This window comes from Suncus etruscus, chromosome 7 (assembly GCF_024139225.1).
Source record: "Suncus etruscus isolate mSunEtr1 chromosome 7, mSunEtr1.pri.cur, whole genome shotgun sequence".
NCBI lineage: Eukaryota > Metazoa > Chordata > Mammalia > Eulipotyphla > Soricidae > Suncus > Suncus etruscus.
Window position 1 is genome coordinate 59,041,688 of NC_064854.1, and position 18,665 is coordinate 59,060,352.

The 18,665-nt window shown below is 41.8% G+C and overlaps 1 protein-coding gene across 2 annotated transcripts in view; it reads right to left on the reverse strand.

Annotated features, from left to right (window-relative positions):
• The window catches only part of KIFAP3 (kinesin associated protein 3), an 81,477-nt gene that overhangs the window by 45,322 nt on the left and 17,490 nt on the right, over positions 1 to 18,665 (reverse strand). For both annotated transcript variants that reach the window (XM_049776451.1, XM_049776452.1), the window contains exon 11: positions 6,932 to 7,032. In XM_049776451.1, coding sequence (XP_049632408.1) covers positions 6,932 to 7,032 — 101 coding nt within the window. The remainder of the gene's footprint in view (positions 1 to 6,931; positions 7,033 to 18,665) is intronic.

The window sequence follows — 18,665 nt, forward strand, 5'->3', positions numbered from 1 at the left end:
ATGATGGTATTTGTGTTTCCAAAAATCTGGCCAGTGTGGTAGACACACTGGAGCTGGGGAAGGAAAATGGGAGAAAGTGATTTAGGAGGGTGAGCAGAAAATTCAATAGAGAGGAAGATTGCCCAGAAAGGTGGAGCAGTGGGGCACCAGATGAAAGGATGGGCCTGAAATGTATCTGGATAGTAAGTGAGCTTGAATCATTGGTTCGATGTGGTTAAGGAGTCAAAACTGATTCCAAGTTTCCCCACTGACAAGGACAGAGATACTAGCATTTTCCAAGAAAAAAGAAAAGAACAAAAGAAAGAAATGAAGGGAGAGGGACGGAGGGAGGGAGGCAGGAAGGAAGAGGGGAAGGAGGGAGTGACTGAGGGAGGGAGGGAGAGAGGGGGAGGGAATGAGGGAGGGAGGAAGGAGGGAGGGACATGGAGGGAGGGAGGAAAGGAAGGAGGGATAAAAGGGGAAGTTGTATAGTAGTCAAAAACTATAAGGGGAAAGAGAGTGATTTAGGATTGCAACAGGCTGAGTTTATGCTGCCAGTACAAATAGGGACAGATAAGTCCAAGCTAAGTTCACAGGCCCGAGTTTACAAGAAATGTTTTCAGGGACCATCTAGAGATTGTCATAAGATTAATAACTGATGCTGTAGTTAGATCTAATCACTTGCGCATGGCTATAACATGAGAAAAAATAAGTATATTTAATGCTTAATGCTAAAACAGGGTGTGTGGATGTGGGGGTAAAATTCTGAGAAGCAGAGTTTAGAAAAGTAGAAAGGGAAGGAATTATCATTTAGCAGTGGCTTGATTTTTCTATGATGAGGTACAATTGCTGTTAAAGAAGAAATTAGATGCTCTAACTTTGAGAAGCCAGTCTATTACTGGCAAATAACAAATTAACTTCTGCATCATGGAAGGCTTTAGGAAATAAGATTGCCAACAATAAAGGTAAGTTAATCTTAGCATTTTAAATCTAAAATTTTCTTCCATTTTTTTTTTTTTTTTTTTTTTTTTAAGATCAGAAGACCTTTGGGAATCTAGTGGAATGCCTTAAGTATATATGAATTATTTGTTATTTGACTGGGTATCTCCATTTTTGATCAATTTTACTTTGATGACTACCTATTAATTCCAGAGAACTTCTATGCTTCAAAAACAATATAAGGCAAACACACACAGAAATCAACTGTATGTCCATGTGCTAGGAGACAACAAGAGGGCCCAAAATTAAAGAACAAATTCTTGGGCCAGAGAGACAGCATGGACGTAGGGCGTTTGCCTCTCATGCAGAAGGACGGTGGTTCGAATCCCGGCATCCCATATGGTCTCCCGAGCCTGCCAGGAGCGATTTCTGAGCATAGAGCCAGAAAAAAAAAACAAAAAAAATTTTTTTGTTCTTTTTTTTTGGGGGGGGGGGGCTTTTTGGTTTTTTGGATCACACCCGGCAGCGCTCAGGGGTTACTCCTGGCTCTACACTCAGAAATCGTTCCTGGCAGGCTTGGGGGACCATATGGGATGCTAGGATTCGAACCACCGCCCTTCTGCATGCAAGGCAAATGCCTTGCCTCCATGCTATCTCTCTGGCTCAAAGAACAAATTCTTTAAGAACGTCTCCCAACTACTTAGGCATTACTGTGACAATATTATCTTGTGGATGAATACAATTTGCTAGGTGCTAGTGGGTGAAGGCAGGGAACAAGACCTGCCTTTTCTCTAAGGGTAACTCTCAGATGACAAAACTGCTGTTATTGAACTTCTAAGATACAATTATTAGGCCATAGCTAACAATATTCATTAAAATAAAATGACGAACAAAAACGTAGGCATATTTTTTTTATACTCTGAAGTCAATTAGATATATTTATTTTGTTTTCTGATTTTAGGTCGCACTTGGTGGGACTTAAGAGGTTATTCCTGGCAATTCTTGGGGAGGTGGTCATGTGGTACCATGGATCAAACCCTGGCCTCCCCACAATCAGTTGCACTTCCTTTCCAACCCACCTGTTTTTTTTCAACTTTGAAACTTGCAATTTAATTTGGTTTTGGGGCCATACCCAGTGGCATTCAGGGCTTTGTGTGAAGGGGACCAGATAGGGTGCTGGAAAGCAAACCCAGGTTCACCGTGTGCAAGGCAAATGGCCTGCTTGCTGTACTATATCTACCCCTGAGACATTTTTATAATTAAAGTTATACCAAAGCAATGCTTTAATAGGTCAAATATTTCTCAGTGTTTACTTGGAACTAATATTTGTGATATAAAAATCGAAAAAGACCGAACACAGATTACAGGTGATTTACCTAAAAGCTAAGTTTTTGTTTTGTTTTATTTTTATAAAGTCCTATGTTAGACCCATAAGGTTAAATAATAAGGAGCTAGATTAAAAAAAAAAACAACATCCAATTGGAAATCTCCAACTTTCATGCCCTCAAATTAATCCCCCAAGAGGAATTAAGACTAAATATAAATGAAATGTACATTGATAAAGAATTCATTTTTCAAACCAAGAAAGAGAAAACACTCCTGCTTTAATTAAAGCATCTATTCCAATCTTTAAAATTTCAGCCCTGTACCAAGGCCACATCACCACACTCTGCCTCTAGTCTGATGGGTGCCCAGGGCGCTTCAAAAGCCAGTGTAATTGCTGACAACCAGGGAACAGCGAGATGGGATTTGCTCTGTTTTAATGCTGTCCACCGGCATCTTTTACTAATTTAACAGGAAGGTCCTTAAAAAGAAGGGGGGGAGTGTTTCAGTCTGTGCAGGGAAGAGACAGCATCGCTCAGTCAGACGAGTCCCATGTTGGGTATCAGATACCAGAGGCCCAGGGCTGGAATCACGCGTCTAGACAGTCTGGCACCTGCCTTCACTTACTTCCCAGTGACCAGAGGGGCCCCCCAGCCCTCCCCCCCAGCCCCATCCAACTCGGGCACCCTGGCCCCCACCCCAACATCTTTGAATGATTATGGCACACCCGTGCATGCAGCAGGAATCTCCTTGCCCTGCCCACTCTCGAGCTGCGCCGTTTGAAGTGACACTCTGGTCTCTGAACTTGGGCAGATAATGGTAGCAGGAGCCCAGGGGGCTGTCAGAGCGGACGTTTCCCAGCACTCGCTGGAGCGAAGCAGGCAGATCAAAGCCGGGGCCACAGAGAGCAACCACAGAGCGGAGCATGTGGAGCACTAAGGAGATGCCCGTACCCCACTTCTCAGGGAGAAGATTAAATAACGCCGTGACATCATGACCTAAACATGCACTTGGATTGGCCACTCCGTGACCAATAAATGCTTTTTATAAGCATCTGGATGGTATTTGCACCTATTTAAACAAAACAGGCATCTTAGAGGTCTAAATAACAATGAACTGTTAATGTGGACGTTTTAACTGTTATTAGGACAATCATGAACTCCTGGCTGTCCCCAAGTCAGCTTACCTAAAACCCACTCACCCACTGAGACCCTTAAGGTCAGATATAAAGACTTGCCCATCCAGAATTTTGCAGAACAATGACATGGGTGGGTGGGGGGCACTGAATGCAATGGCTAATTAGACGTGACCAAGAACAAAAGAAACAAAGCATTATAATATTGGAGATAATACAAGAGGCATGTATTATTGGGGGAACATACAATGGCCTATTCTAAATGGTAATAAGAATTTTATATCATAAAACACATATAAATTTAAATTTAAACTAAAAGTTTAAAAAGCAGGTTCAAAATAATAAATTTGATGTCTTGCTAAAAGTTCCTTTCTTTGGTCTGCTACTGCTTTGTAGATTACAAATTTCCTTGATTTTATTTTCTTTATTTTAATTTTTTTTTGTTTTTTGGGTCACACCCAACAGCGCTCATGGGTTACTCCTGGCTCTACACTCAGAAATCGCTCCTGGCAGGCTCGGGATCATATGGGATGCCAGGATTCGAACCACTGTCCTTCTGCATGCAAGGCAACTGCCTTACCTCCATGCTATCTCTCCGGCCCCACAAATTTCCTTTATTAATTTAACTAAAGACTATGATTCTATTCTCCACATTCTGATCATTAAAATATTATAATTTTAAAATATTGCTCATGTACTTTAAAGTTATATTGGACTTCTCCTTTGCAATATTTATTTGCAGTACCGAATGATTTTTAATAAGAAAAAAAGCAGTGTGCCTAACATCAAAGTGAACAAGACCTTCAGATTGTAAACTTCAGTCAGATTTTTATTTAATAAGTAGGCTAATCAGTTGCTGTCACAAATCAATTTTGAACTTTGCCAGCACCATAAATACTAGTCAAAATAGCCAATGATATCTTTGAAATGAATACATGTATATATGTGTATATACATATATATGTATATATTATTTTCTATATTAATTTTTAGCCACGTCTGGCTGTGTTCAGGACTTACTCCTGGCTTTGCACTCAGGGATCACCCTGGAGGGGGTGGAAGAACCCACTGTGGTGCCTGAGATCAACATGCAAGGCATATATACCTAGCTGCTGTACGATTTCTCTCGCCCCTGAAAGGAATACTTATTTTCGTATATTGAGAGCTTAGAAATTTTCATTGAATTCCTGAAATTTCCTATTGCTGTTTTACTTTACTATAAAATTGAAACTGGACAGCCAACAAATGGCTTTCCTTTTCTTTGACTGAATCCGATGAAATACAAGGTTCAGGCGGAACAAATGCAGGCTAGGTTATTGATTATTTCTCAAAATAAGGCCTCACAGGGCCAAAGCAACAGCACAGCGGGGAGGGTGCTTGCCTTGCACACACCCACACGGGGTTGAACCCCGGCATCCCATATGGTTCCAAAGACTGCCAGGAGTGATTCCTGACTGCAGAACCAGGAGTAACCCGAGCACTGGCAGGTGTGGCCTAAAAACTTAAAAAAAAAAAAAAAGCCTCATAATGAAGTGCTCCAAGGTGCTAATGACATACATATCTTTATTATTCCTATAGGGTCAAACTTTTAAAAAGAAAAATATAATTTAAATAAACCCCTCACCCCAATTTCTGGATGAACTCTAGAATATTTTGCTTATAAAATATAGATCAGAAGTGTTGTCAAACTCCATGGCAGAAAATCTCATGTTGGAAAAATCAAATGGCAAGAAAAACATGAATGTCTCTATAACCTAAACTAGTTCCTTAGTTCTAATTCTTGAGATTTCATTTTTCATGCTTGAATTTTGAGTGCCAAAAGTGAGGTGTAACTAAATAGACGTTCTGAAATCAGCCCAATAAGTTTCTCGTCACTTTCTCTTTTCTATTGAATGTTCCTTTCTGTAAGATTGAGTTGGGTAAAAAGCACCAGTGGCGGCAAGAATTACTGTTCATCTATCCTGGCTGAGTTCCAGCTCATATCCTGCGGTCAGTGAAGTTGACACTAAGTGGGATTGAAAAAGGAACAGCCTTTGAAACTGCAAAACAGAAACTCTTCGGGAACATATGGAAAGAGACTGGAGTAAATTGTCTGTAATCTCTCTCCCTGACATGGCTACTCTCTTATTGAAAACTTGCTTGACAAGAGTGTAATTACACTTTGCTCCGGCTACAGGCAGACACGCGTTATCTCTGCAAACAGTCCTGTCTCATTAGATCTGCTGTATATTCTCTGAGTAATGTCCACTTCCTAGGGGCCAGCATAATTAGTTGATCCCAATAGAAAAGACCAAGAAATGATTCCTGAGGATTTATCAGATTTGTAATAGCCTGGAAAGAAACTGTTAACATCCTAGAATAGTGAGTTTAATTCTGGAAGTGTCTTTCAGATGAAAAGAAAGATGATCTGTAAGAATGAACAGAAAGTGTTATGGTCTACTGCTTATCACATATTTTTTATGAAATGTACGCTTAATAATTTGTTTCAGGCTAACAAGAGATATTGGAATAAGGAATTGGAATAAGGAATGTCTGTATTAGGTTATAATTTCCTTCTTGTAACTTTTTCTAAGGTATAATTCATCTAATATTTTTAAAAAGTGTTTTATTACTTATTTAAGCTTCCACCCTTATTGATTAAAAGAAAACATTTTATGGGGCCAGAGAGATAGCACAGCAGTAGGGCCTTAGACGCAAAAGGACAGTGGTTCAAATCCCAGCATCCTATATGGTTCCCTGAGCCTGCCAGGAACTATTTCTGAGCGCAGAGCCAGGAGTAACCCCTGAGCACTGCCAGGTGTAACCCAGAAGAAATAATATGACTGGCTTCTATCCAACTATCTCCAGTTTTACAACTGTTCTCCAGTCATATAACTTACCACTTTTGGGTAGGTAAAGGCAGAACCAAAAGTGGTGTGATCCCTGCAGTGAACACCACAGCCAGATGTGCCAACACCAAGGCTCTGAATACTGCACTGTGAGCACTGTGGTAGTCCCAAGAGAGGAATACAAGCCACACTTTCAGGGCTTAATGAGTAGTATGAATGGAAGCAGCAAACTAAGGGGTGCAGGGGTCGGAGCAGTGGCGCAAGTGGTAGGGCATTTGCCTTGCACACACTAACCTAGGACTGACCAAGGTTCGATTCCCTGGGGTCCCATATGGTCCCCCAAGCCAGGAGCAATTTCTGAGTGCATAGTCAGGAATAACCCCCGAGCATCACCAGGTGTGTCCCATAAAGCAAAAAAAAAAAAAAAAAAAAAAAAAGGAAAGAAAGAAAGAAAGAAAACAAACAAAAACAAACTAAGAGGTGTGGAGCTTGGCAGGCACTAGGCACTGCAGCCTTGTGTGACCCTCAGCCAACACCATGGCCAAAACGGTGCCAACTGCACAGCAGTTGTCTGCAACAACCCTTCATTACGACAGCACCACCAAATCAACAACCATAAAGGGAAAGGAACGGAAGGGGAATAGGGGAACTGAAAATGAGTCACAAGATAATGCTTAAACTAATATATTTACACATACATTTTAGAACAAACCCTTTGGCTACTCACCTGGGGTATGCAGTCTGTGTAGGCAAACATTGATTTGAAGCGGTCATCCATGCTTATGTGATAAAGAACGCACATGGCTATTTGTTTGTAATTCTCATTGCCTGCAAACAAGAAGTCATGATATGGTGACTGGCTAAGCCAACATTTCATACATAATAAAGTGGCAGGGAAGCACTACCGATGTGTTTTGACTATATGAGGGGGGAAAAAGGTGAGAGAAGATTCCAGGTGAATAGAAAGGTCCAACAGTACTATGAAGAGGGCAGACATGGGGGAGAGACTGCAAGAGCTACTTTAGCTCCCTGGACCCGTCTCATAGTCTGTGGCACAGGTATACCAGCTATCCTTCATCTCAATGGGCTCTCCAAGGATTAGGCAGGAGTATCTATAAAGAAAATGTGCACCGAGTCTTCCATGAAACCCACTAGTTTAGTGTCCAAAGTGACATGGCCTATCTCAGCAGGAGGATCACAGGCCCCAAATAGACATGCCGACCTCAAGGCCAGAGTCTGTGAAGGCAAGACTGAGAAGCAGGCAAGAAGGATCTAGGAAGGGACCAGAGACATTTTCTGAGCCACTTACCCTGCCCAATTTCAAGTGGGCCTAGAGCAGTTTAGCTCACTCATTGACCCACAACTGTGAACCACCTTTCACTGCACTGTTCAATGGGCCCTGTGTGTGTTTCTTTACAAAACCTCTTTTAAATAACCTGCTATTTTAGACTATTGCTTCTATACAAATAACCCCTCCAACACCCCAAAAATTCAGTGATAACATTTCTTTCATGTTTCCTTATCTGTAATGGCCCCTTTATTCTACTCAGTGTGGGGAATGATAATGGGGTGAAGGGCTGAACTGGGTGTTGGGATGATCCAAGGGGAAGGTAGTAGCTTTAGTGCAATGAGGGTATACTTTTCAGTGTTCCCTTCAAGAAGGTAGATTTGCAAGGGGGAACTGAGGGATTTTCTTTTTTCTGGGGTGAAGTGGAACCCCCTGATACCAAGTGTTGGAACCTCTGCATTAATCTATTTCCATTTACACAGCAAAGGAAACTTCTTTCATTTTAAATATTTCCTCTTTGGGAGTTGGGGAGGTGCTGAGAAGAACAGAACAAAAGTAACCAAGTAAACCATAAATTATTTTTTCCTTGAGAAAATAGAAAAGTTGGGGCTAGAGTGGTGGCGCAACGGTAGGGCTTTTGCCTTGCATGCGCTGACCTAGGACAGACCCTGGTTAGATCCCCCGGTGTTTCATATGATTCTCCAAGCCAGGAGCAATTTCTGAGTACAGAGCCAGGAGTAACCCCTGAGCATCATCGGGTGTGACCCCCAAATAAAACAAACCAAAAGTTGGGGGATGTAAAGGCCAATAATAGGCCTTCTGCTTGGGGATCTACTTTAATCCTTTGAGATTACTATCTGGGTAAAGGTTTCCAGGAATTTAATTTTAAAATATCTATAAATTTGCTTTTCTTTTGTATTTCTTTTGGGCATGAAAAAAGATATAAACAGACACTGTCTTTTTTTTTTTTTTTTTTTTTTTCAGAATAGCATGTAAATACTTTTCTGAGGGCATGTTATGCCCACGTTTCCTTGGTAAATCTAATTGCCATCTTATTGTTGCAAATTAAATTTCCTTTTGCCTTTTTGTTGTTGTTTTGTTTTTGGGCCACACTCAGTGATGCTCAGGGGTTACTCCTGGCTATGCGCTCAGAAACCACTCCTGGCTTGGGGGACCATATGGGAGGCTGGGGGATCAAACTATGATCTGTCCTAGGTTAGTGTGTACAAGGCAAACGGCCTACTACTTGCGCCACTACTCAGGCCCCATTCCTTTTGCCTTTAAATAACTACAGCATATGAATGAAGGCTCAAATTTGCAAGCCACAGGTCTCTTCTTTGCTGAATCTTAAGTGATTCTACAAATGCAGAAAATGCAGCCCTTGACATTATGGCATCTGACAGCTAGAATAAAAAGTATTTCAGGAAACAATCACCTAGGGGGAAGAAGATTGTTTGGAAAGAACACATAGCTGCATACAAAAATCTAGGTTTCCTGGCTTCCCATGTTTCTGATTAGTACTTAGGACTAATTTGCATATAACACAGCAATAAAGTCCTTAAGAGAGATTAAATGGGGCTAGAAAAATGAAGAGTTTACTCTTTAAGCTACTAACCCTCCTCATTCCCTGGAATAAAGGATCTGAAATTTTTCAAAATAATTCTCAAGATAAATAAGTCATGTATATCCTCAGCGAATTTAGATTCTGAGTGGGGGGGGTATGGTTTTCACCCTAAGAATTCAAAACTAAGATCCATAAACTCCAGCTATGAAGCTTCCACAGCCTGCAGATGGAAGACACTTCAAATGGGACCCTATAAGAAAAGCAGACTTCGATTATTCTGAGAAAACCATTATAAGAGTTGGTGGTCAAGAGTTAAGTTTGCTGGCGCAGCACCAAAGGTCCTGTAGAGCCAAGCACTGAGAAGACAAAATATGTTGAGGATGAGGGCCTAAGGACCAGAGGTGAATTAGCCAAATCTGTCCAAGTCGGGGAAGAAAAGTCATTTTGATTCCTTTGGTATTTCAGGTAATAAACATGAATCATGATGAACTCACTGGCTCTTAAACGCCAGGGTCAGAGTACCTGGAGAGGATTTCCACAGAAATCCACCGTTAATTAGCTGGATCATTATTTGAAAAGTGTTACTGAATCATCTTAGTTTAGCAACCTTCCCCTTTCCCCCCAAAATTGGCCATTCCCAGCTGAGGGCACTTAAGGCTTTAACAAACTGCTCATTAACTCCAGTACCTTACTTTTGTAGGAATTATTGCACTTACAAAGTATGTTCAGTGGGCATCTCCACTCCCCTTTTCCTAGTTTTAAAGAAATTCACAGCTGTCGTTCAGCTGGGGCAGCTGAAGGGGAAGAAAGGCAGTTTTTCTGGGCTCTTGCCATCAATTTTCTGCCAATTAAAGGGTGAACACATGCTAATGGATCTTGAATTTAAAAAATATACATATCTTCAGTGTTTTAATCTTTGAAATGATTGGTAGGAACACCCTTGAGCTACTCATTTTGCCAGACACTTAAGATTTTCCACTCATGGCTCAGTCTAGTGGAAATATGGGTTCTGAACACCCAAACTAAGGACCAGCTTTCTGCAGTTCCAGGGGCCCCTGCCTGGCGCTCTTTGAATGAGGAGCAAGGACACAGGCATGGGGCCATGTTAGTAGCCATATGCTCCTTCCCTGAGAACACTCCAGGTTTCCTGCACAGAACATTCTCTGTGAAGTCACAAAGACTCTGGGGACAACCAAGAGAAGGGGTGGGGGGACAGATAGGAACCGCGTCAGAAGGGTGATGCTCAAGTGGACAGCCAGCTCAGAACGGCCAACTGTGAATAGACAATACTTCAAAAATCATAAGGGTATAGAGATTTCCTACAGCTCAAACTTAAGTGCGCTGTCAGGAGAAAATAAATGCTCCTGAAAAAGCCACAGCTGAAAAGGTAACTGCAACCATTACTGAACAGACATAGTGGCAGTGTAGATTAACCAAAACCAAATGACATTGTTGGGAAAATGATTCTGCATAATTTGGGGGAGATAACTAATTAAGAGCACATATTGCAGATTGATGAGAGACCCTTAATAATACTTTAATTTGAAAACAGCAGTTTTGAATATTGCTTTTTTGTTGTTTTGGGGCCACACCAGGCAGTGCTCAGGGCTCTGGGCAGGTTTGGGTGACCATATGGGATGCCAGAGATCCAACCCACATCTATCCCTGCAAGGCAAATGCCATACCTGCAACGCTATTTTTCTGGCCCACAGAGTATTGCCTTATCTTGTTCTCTCTACAGTTTTAGTCATATCTAGTAAAAAGTTAAAAATGAAATGATAAAAAGTTGAATGTGCCCCAGTCAGCTGTGTTCAGGGCTTATTCTTGGGTCTGCGGTTGGGAAACACTTTGGGCAGCACTGGGAGATCATCAGGCCAGTCACATGCATAGCAAACACTTTACCCACTGTACTATCTCTCTTGCCCCCAAAGCCAAATGTTTTAAGCTGTGAGTGAGTGAGAGAGAGAGAGAGAGAGAGAGAGAGAGAGAGAAAGGCAGTATTCTGCGGTTAACATATCAGTAGGAAAACAAGTGTATAAAGAATTGTGAAACTATGATTCATGGTCATATGATTTATTTTTGTGTTCAACTTCTAATAAGTATAAGATCTTATAAACTTATAGGTTTATAACTTATAAACCTATGATTAATATATAGCAAATAATACTATATGATAGTCACAATTTCAAGAGTTCATTAAAAGCCAAGACTTGGAGCTGGAGTGATAGCACAGTCATAGGGCTTTGAAAATGGCCGACTGAGGACTGACCCGGGTTCAATATCTGGAAACCCATATGTCCCCCCCTAACCTGCCAGGAGCGATTTCTGAGCACAAAGCCAGGAGTAGCCTGAGTGCTGCTGGGTATGGTCCAAAAAACAAACAAAAAACCCAAAAAGACTTTTGATGCATTTTTATACTTTCTAGTATACCCAACTGCACATTTTGCTATGTGGCCTGCTCTAATGTTTTCAACATGTTTTTTATTATTTTATTACCCTTGTTTGTCATACTCTCTTATTACATCCAGAACATATAGCAACAACTTATTTATAATACCTACAAAATATGCATACTTGTGGGCAATGATAAGAGGCAGCATAAAGCCCCAAACAAGAATGACTTTCCACCCTGATGGTCCACACTGTTTCCTCAAGTCACTTCAGTGTTCGGCCTGAGCAAAGAGAGATGGAGACACCCTAAGCCAGGGGTCTCAAACTCAATTTACCTGCGGGCCGCAGGAGGCAAAGTCGGGGTGATACTTGAATGCAAAGTCAGTAGTAAGCCTTGAACATTGGGGGGTGTGACCCAAACAACTAAAACAAAACAAAAAAAGATTCCTCTAGGGCAGGACCACAAAATGTTGTATGGAGGGCCGTTTGCAGCCTGCTGGCCGAGAGTTTGAGACCCCTGCCCTAAGCAATATTCACACAGGGAGGATTAAAACCAGCTGGTGAGAGAAGAATCTTAAGAAAAAAGGGCTGCTTGATTTAATTGGTAAAACAGGAGGAAGCATAAATTTTGCTGCTATTGATGACTCTAAGCAACCCTGATAGGACTTTACCTCACTCTGACAGCGAGACATGTGCTTTCTGTTAGACTGTTTGCCACGTCTGACCTCCATTGTTTGCTGACTTGATCAGGTAAGAAAATGTAGGTTTATTTATAGGATAAATGAGGCCTATTAAAATTGAGACAGGGCAGTCGACTACAAGGAGTTGAGTTCTGAAACAGATGTATTAGATTCTGTAACAGTTTTGCAATAAACAGGCCAAATTAAGTTATTTTAAAAATAAAAACAAAAAATGCCCTACTCTTTCTTTAAGTGGGGGGAAAAAACTCAACCCAAAACATCCATTATGTATAGGCAAATAGGTTTTTAAAAATGGAAATATGGGGCCGGAGCAATAGTAAAGTGGGTAAGACATTTACCTTGCACGTGACTGACCTAGGTTCGATTTCCGGCATACCAGAAGTGATTTTTGAGTAACCCCTGAGCACCACGGATGTGGTCCAAAAAAGAAAATTAAAATGGAAATACCTTTTATTTGGAAACCACATGGTTCCAGCTGTTTCCAACCCATTTTTAAATAAATAACTCTGAACAGGCTAATTGCAAAATACTATTCTCTTTAAAGAAATAAAGACACTCTTTTATTTCTTCGCCTAATTTCTTTTAATAAATTAAAATTTAAGTCACATTAAAGTGCAATGAGGAAAGTCAATTTAATGTAATGGGGAACTCTCCAAGGTTATTGAGAACTTTAATTTCACCATTCTCTTTTAAGGACACATGACAGCATGACCAAAGAAGATAACCCTTAATTTCTTACTGATCAAAGTTTGGAGTCTAACAGTATCTGCTGTGGCAATCTCTGACAATGAGGGAAATCAGACTTGTTTCCACAGGAAGAAATCAAACATTTATCACTGAACTCTTGACCTGCTCTGCCTCCTGACATGCTGATAAAATCTATCGTCTTGGAAAATGCCCTGAGCCCAAGATTATCCACTGTAATCTTGATCAAGATGGATCAGGTGTCATGTTTCCATCTGAACCTTTGGGGTGAGCTTGGGGGTTGAAACACTCCTCTATCGATTTGGAACATCCCAGAAATGAAATTATTTTCCTAGGAAGAAAGGATGTCTCGCACAGCTGAGATTTGGCTCCTTTTGGAAGGGATTTGTGTACACTCGTGCCATGTGCTACTCCACTGAGGAGCTCTCATTTCCCTGCCACAGCCAATACTGCGTTTTAGCACAGGGCAGCCATGCAAATGAGCAACGATCCTCAGGCTCAGAAGAATTTATATGTACCCATATGTACCTGGGTTCTAGACAGGTCTGAAATGATGAGCCCCAGCATTCAGGCAGTGCCATCACCCTAGTTTCAAGGTGACTGTTTTGATCTGGTTTAACTTGTGAGCACACCTGTGAAGAGACTCACATGATCCAGGTTTCAGTGTCCTAGCTCATGTGGCTGTCCATGGAGGGAACGTTTGATCTGTTGCTCACGCTAACCAGAGATATTGAAAAAATCAGCAACTGCACTCTGAAGTGTGATTCATGCCTTATTTTCCAAGGACATGTTCTCATTTCTGCCTCAATGTCAGTGAAGTCAGAATCAGGAATACAGGTTAGCACAGGCTGAAAATGGAGTAAATTGCTGACCCAGGAGTGGGCCTGCCTCTCTAGCCCTCAAAGCCACTTTCCAAATTATCTGGGTCCGAGGGCCAGGTGGGGAATGTTCTCCCCATTCCATCGGAGTTCCTGGTTATTTTAGGGGATGTTGAAGAGGAAAGTCATGCCAATGCTGGCATCATTTTGCCTGTAGCCCAAGCTCACTATGGTTGAGTGTGACACATCCATGACTCTCCAGATTTTCCCACCTGCCTGCTGTTCTGTCTCCTCGATGTGATCTGGGATGGTACTGTGGGCTTGGCAGGCCTCAAGCTCTGCCCAGGGAAGATGATGAAAAGTCTAAGAGAGAAAGCAAGTGTTTTGTCCCATTGATCAGCACTTCCCCATTTGCTCTGTCCCTCTCTGGGGGCCTGAGCTATGATATGATATTAAAAAACAGGCCGATTAATAACCCCATAATCAGCCACCAAGCGCTCCAGCCAAAGCCCAAGTCTTTTTAGTTGACATCAAAGCTAGGAAGGAATTAGGTTCTTTGAGGAAAGCATGTTGGGAAACTGAGAGAGGCCCTAACACTGCCCTGTGCAGGTTGGCAAAGTCATGGGCATTGGAGAATGTTCTAGAAGGAAATACAGAGTCTAGGGAAAATTAATGGTAAGAGTGAAAAGAATATAAATAGCTTCTTGCTGATATGGGGAGCATCTGAGTGATCTCTTAGAGCAGGTGACAACACCCCACGGTGGACTATGGATCTACTTGGGGGTGTGGGGGCAGAAGGAGCCTGGGGTGCTTTCTTGCAGATTCCCAGGTCTGTGCTGCCTCACTATTGTTTTCTGAAAGGGGGTGATGGGTCAAGGAAGCTGACCTAGGTTAGACGATCAAATCAGTCACCAATAAAATGGAAGCGAAAAGGCCTGGAAGGCTCTGTCTCAGCCAGTATGAGTGGTTCCAGCTTTGAAACAGGAACCATCATGAGAAACCAGAACACCCTCACCCGACTCCCATGCTTGTGTGTCTGCTTCTGTGCAAGTCATACCTAATACTAGGCTTATGGAGCAGCTATGTCAAAATTACAAAGCAGGGCAAGACATTTGCTCAGGTCCCAGACCAAGGGCTGGGAAAGTCTGGTTCTGGGTGACTTTGGATGTTCTCTGGGCGACCGAGGAATACACTATGACAAGGAATTTCCTTGCTCTCCCAGCACAGGACGCTTTGCCAGAAGGAAGCACTTGGAGGCATCTCAAGGTCAAGTGGCTTAAGGATCTGTGACAAGGGAATATATGGTTTAAATGTGGTTCCCAGATGAGCAAAACTCTTTAGACACTCTAAGATATTGAACAATACCATGGAGTGGGAAGAGAATGGAAACAAAATAAAACAAAATCCAGCCTGCTGAAACTAACACTTAGATAACAAAAGTCAAGCTTTGTAGGTTTGATTATTTGCACTCATCACATTTGCTATGATAGGTCTCCCAGATAATAACAAAGATACTACACAGTAGAAGCTGGCAAATTCAGGTTAGAACAGAAAATATGTATGAGATGGTGAAGTACACAGCTAATTTATGAACCCTGAAAAAATAAATCAGGAAAATAACATGAAAAACAAAAAAAGAAAGAAGAAATAAGCCAAGTTTGGTACATTTTGGGAAAAAGTCATATTTATGTATCAAGGTTTAGTTCATTGGAAATCTTGATACATAAATATGACATATTTTGAGAAATGCTAATTTGTTTTCTTTATTCTTCAGAAAAAAAATCAAAACTATTCAAACAAATCAAATTCAGGTAAGTGCTCCCTCCCCAAAATAAAATAAATAATGATTTCTAAAATTCCTTATCAATCCCTTTAGCAATTCCTGGTGTTCCAGGAAAAATAAAAACTAAATTCAAAGTTCCTTAAGAAATGCTTGACATGATAAAAGAGCAAACACTTTTGAGTCCCTGGGAGCCACCCAACAGAACAGCCAGGACAGGGTCACATCACCAGATGTCATCCATCTGTCGTTCCTTTATCACAATTCTCCCAACAGCAGGGGGCGCAGTACACTGTCTCATGATCTGGCCAGGGGGATTCCGGATCCATATGGCATTCCTTTTGAATGGCCCAAAGACTGATGAATCACTCTACTCGTGAAAAATCATTCTATTAAATCTGAAAAGGCTTATGATATGATGAGTCCTCAAATAATAATAAAGAAAGCCTACTTAAGGCCAGATAGCACTTGCAGTTCAAATAGCTTCACTTGAAAATAGAGCTGGAGAGAGAGAGAGTTCAATGAGGAGGGCCCTTGCTTTGCATATGGCTGACCTGGGTTTGATCCCCAGCCAGCATCCGATAGGGTCCCCTGTCCCCTCTCTCCAAAAGAAGAGAAAAATCACCTCTGAGAATCAGTGGGAGAGGTCAATAGCTCCAGGAGCATACCTGGGAGCATCCCCAACCCCCAGAAGGCACACTGAAAACATAATAGTGCTTCTTCTTACTCTTAGAAATAAGTAGTTTATATATAAAATATATACGTATTCCACAAAGCAAACTTCTCAGTGAATTTACTTAATTGAGTAATTTGTTATGTGTTAGGGGTTAATTGATGATCAATGCAAGTGAAGCTGGTTATCACAACTGCAGAAATTCTAGAGCTCATTTGCCAGGACAAATGAGATGGGGTAGATGAGACGTCTGTGGACAAAGCTGAGAGCTGGACTAGGCAGAAAGGGTTTCTTCAGTACAAAAACCTGTTCCAATAGCTTTCAATAAAGCTTAAGAATTACAGAGGAAGAACCCTTTGGGCCATCATTTGGAATTCCTTTTTTTTTTAATCTTAATTAAAATAGATTCAATTTATTATTTGAATAAATCCATAGATCTGATTTAAAAAATAAAGTGCTTCCCAGCACACAAGGCATCATCTCTGCTGAAGCCCTTCTACAATGAGGTGAGCCCACCCCCCCAACTTTAAGCCTGTCAGGGTGTCTCCATAACCAGGTCACATTCCTTCCACAATCAGATAAGGGGCACCTCCCCCGACCATTTCAGGATCTTCTTCCTTACCAGACCAGGGTCCCCTGCCCCAACTAAGTTAGGATATGCTCTCCCAAATGGTCAGGGACCACTCCCCCACATCCCGTAAAGATGCTCTCCCCCAATCTAATCTGGTTCCAACCTCCCAACTTGGGCAGGGTCCCCGGTGCCCCAATCAGGAGCCTATCCCCTGGAATTCTTTCTTTTTTGGGCCACACTCAGTGACGCTCAGGGGTTATTCCTGGCTATGTGCTCAGAAATCGCTTCTGGCTTGGAGGACCATATGGGATGCCAGGGGATCAAACCTCGGTCCGTCCTAAGTCAGTCTTGTGCAAGGCAAACATCCCACCGCTTGTGCCACCACTCCAGTCCCGGAATACTTTTTTTTTTTTTTAATAAAAAAAACACACACTGAGTAAGTTGAGCTGTGAGCCTCCAAGATCACAAGAGATTGGAAAATCTATCTTCAGAGAAACGAAAAAGTGATGCTAGCGAATTGCTGCTGGAACAGAAGGAATGAGAACTGACAGCCAAGGACATGGGAGGAGAATAGAAAACTGTGTAAAAATGAGAACTCCATGGTATTGGAGTCATTGAGTAGGAAAAATACTTAAGTAATACTACTTAAGGCCTGAAAGAAAACTGCCTTCAGATGAACACACTTGAACAAACTGTTGACTGAAGCAGTGACAGCAGGGCTCACCGAGTACTGGGCCCTAGAAATGCTATTTCCAAACCCCAGGATTCTCATCATGTCATTCACTGTTCCTCAGTGATAGAAAATCTAAATTAAAGCTGATGACCTTAAACTTAAAAGTTATGAAAAATAAGTAAGAAAAGAAAGATGCGCTTAAAGGCCTTCATACCAGGGGCCTGGGCTGTGTTCAAGTGGTGGAGCACAAGACTGACAAGAGCCAGATCCTTGGTCTCAGTTCCAGCACCAAATGCTGATTTCTGTCTTTGTGTTCTGTTCAGCTAGAGCTGTATTTTCTTTGATTTCCATGAGGATCCTCCATATTTCTATTCTAAACTCCTTATCTGAGAGGTTAATCAGATGCTTTGTATTTTTTGTGCCATCAGAGCTATCATCTTCATTCTCTGTGCATGGAGTTTGCCTGCGAGGTTTTCCCATTGTCACACTTGTAGTGTAATTTTTTTCTACGTGTTATGGTGGGGTTCATTCATTAGAAAGAGTGCATGACTGTGAAGTGATGCGGGGTTGCTGTGCTCTTCTGGAGCCTCTAGGAGAGCGATTTTGCTGGGCCCTTCTTGGCCCACTTAGGAGAGGTTCACGACACAGGACAGTAGAAAAACACGCACAGGCAACACTCAGTCTCTCGCAGTTGTTAATCTCTCAGCAGGGGCAGATTTCTCCAGCCTAACATCACAGACAGAGGACCTGCCTTTCTGCTGGTTACCTCTATAGTGGTTTTCACTCTGAGACTCAATATTCCTTGGTTTTCCGGCCCCAAGCAATTCTAGGAGAGCGATTTTGCTGGGCCCTTCTTGGCCCACTTAAGAGAGGTTCAGGTCACAGGACAGTAGAAAAACACGCACAGGTGACACTCACACTCTCTCGAAGTCGGTAATCCCCAGCACCAAATGCTTCCTCTCCACTTCCTAGCCCCTCCCCCTGAACAACCTGGGGGATCTGCAAGCACTGATAGCCCAAACATCACATGGTTCTGGATTCCAAAACCACTGAATGTTGCTCCACAAATAAAAATTAAAAACCAGAATCACACAAAGCCATGGAATACACTGAATGGTATAAGCCAGAAAAGACCAATTTCTGAATCTGTTACTCATATTCTATGTGTTTTTACATACTTGATAATTTCTCAAAATCTATCATACAACTTCATATTTAATATACCCTTAATCAAAAGTGTAATCATTGCCTACATATAAGACATCAAGAGATTGCCACACGGTAACCGTCAGAAAAT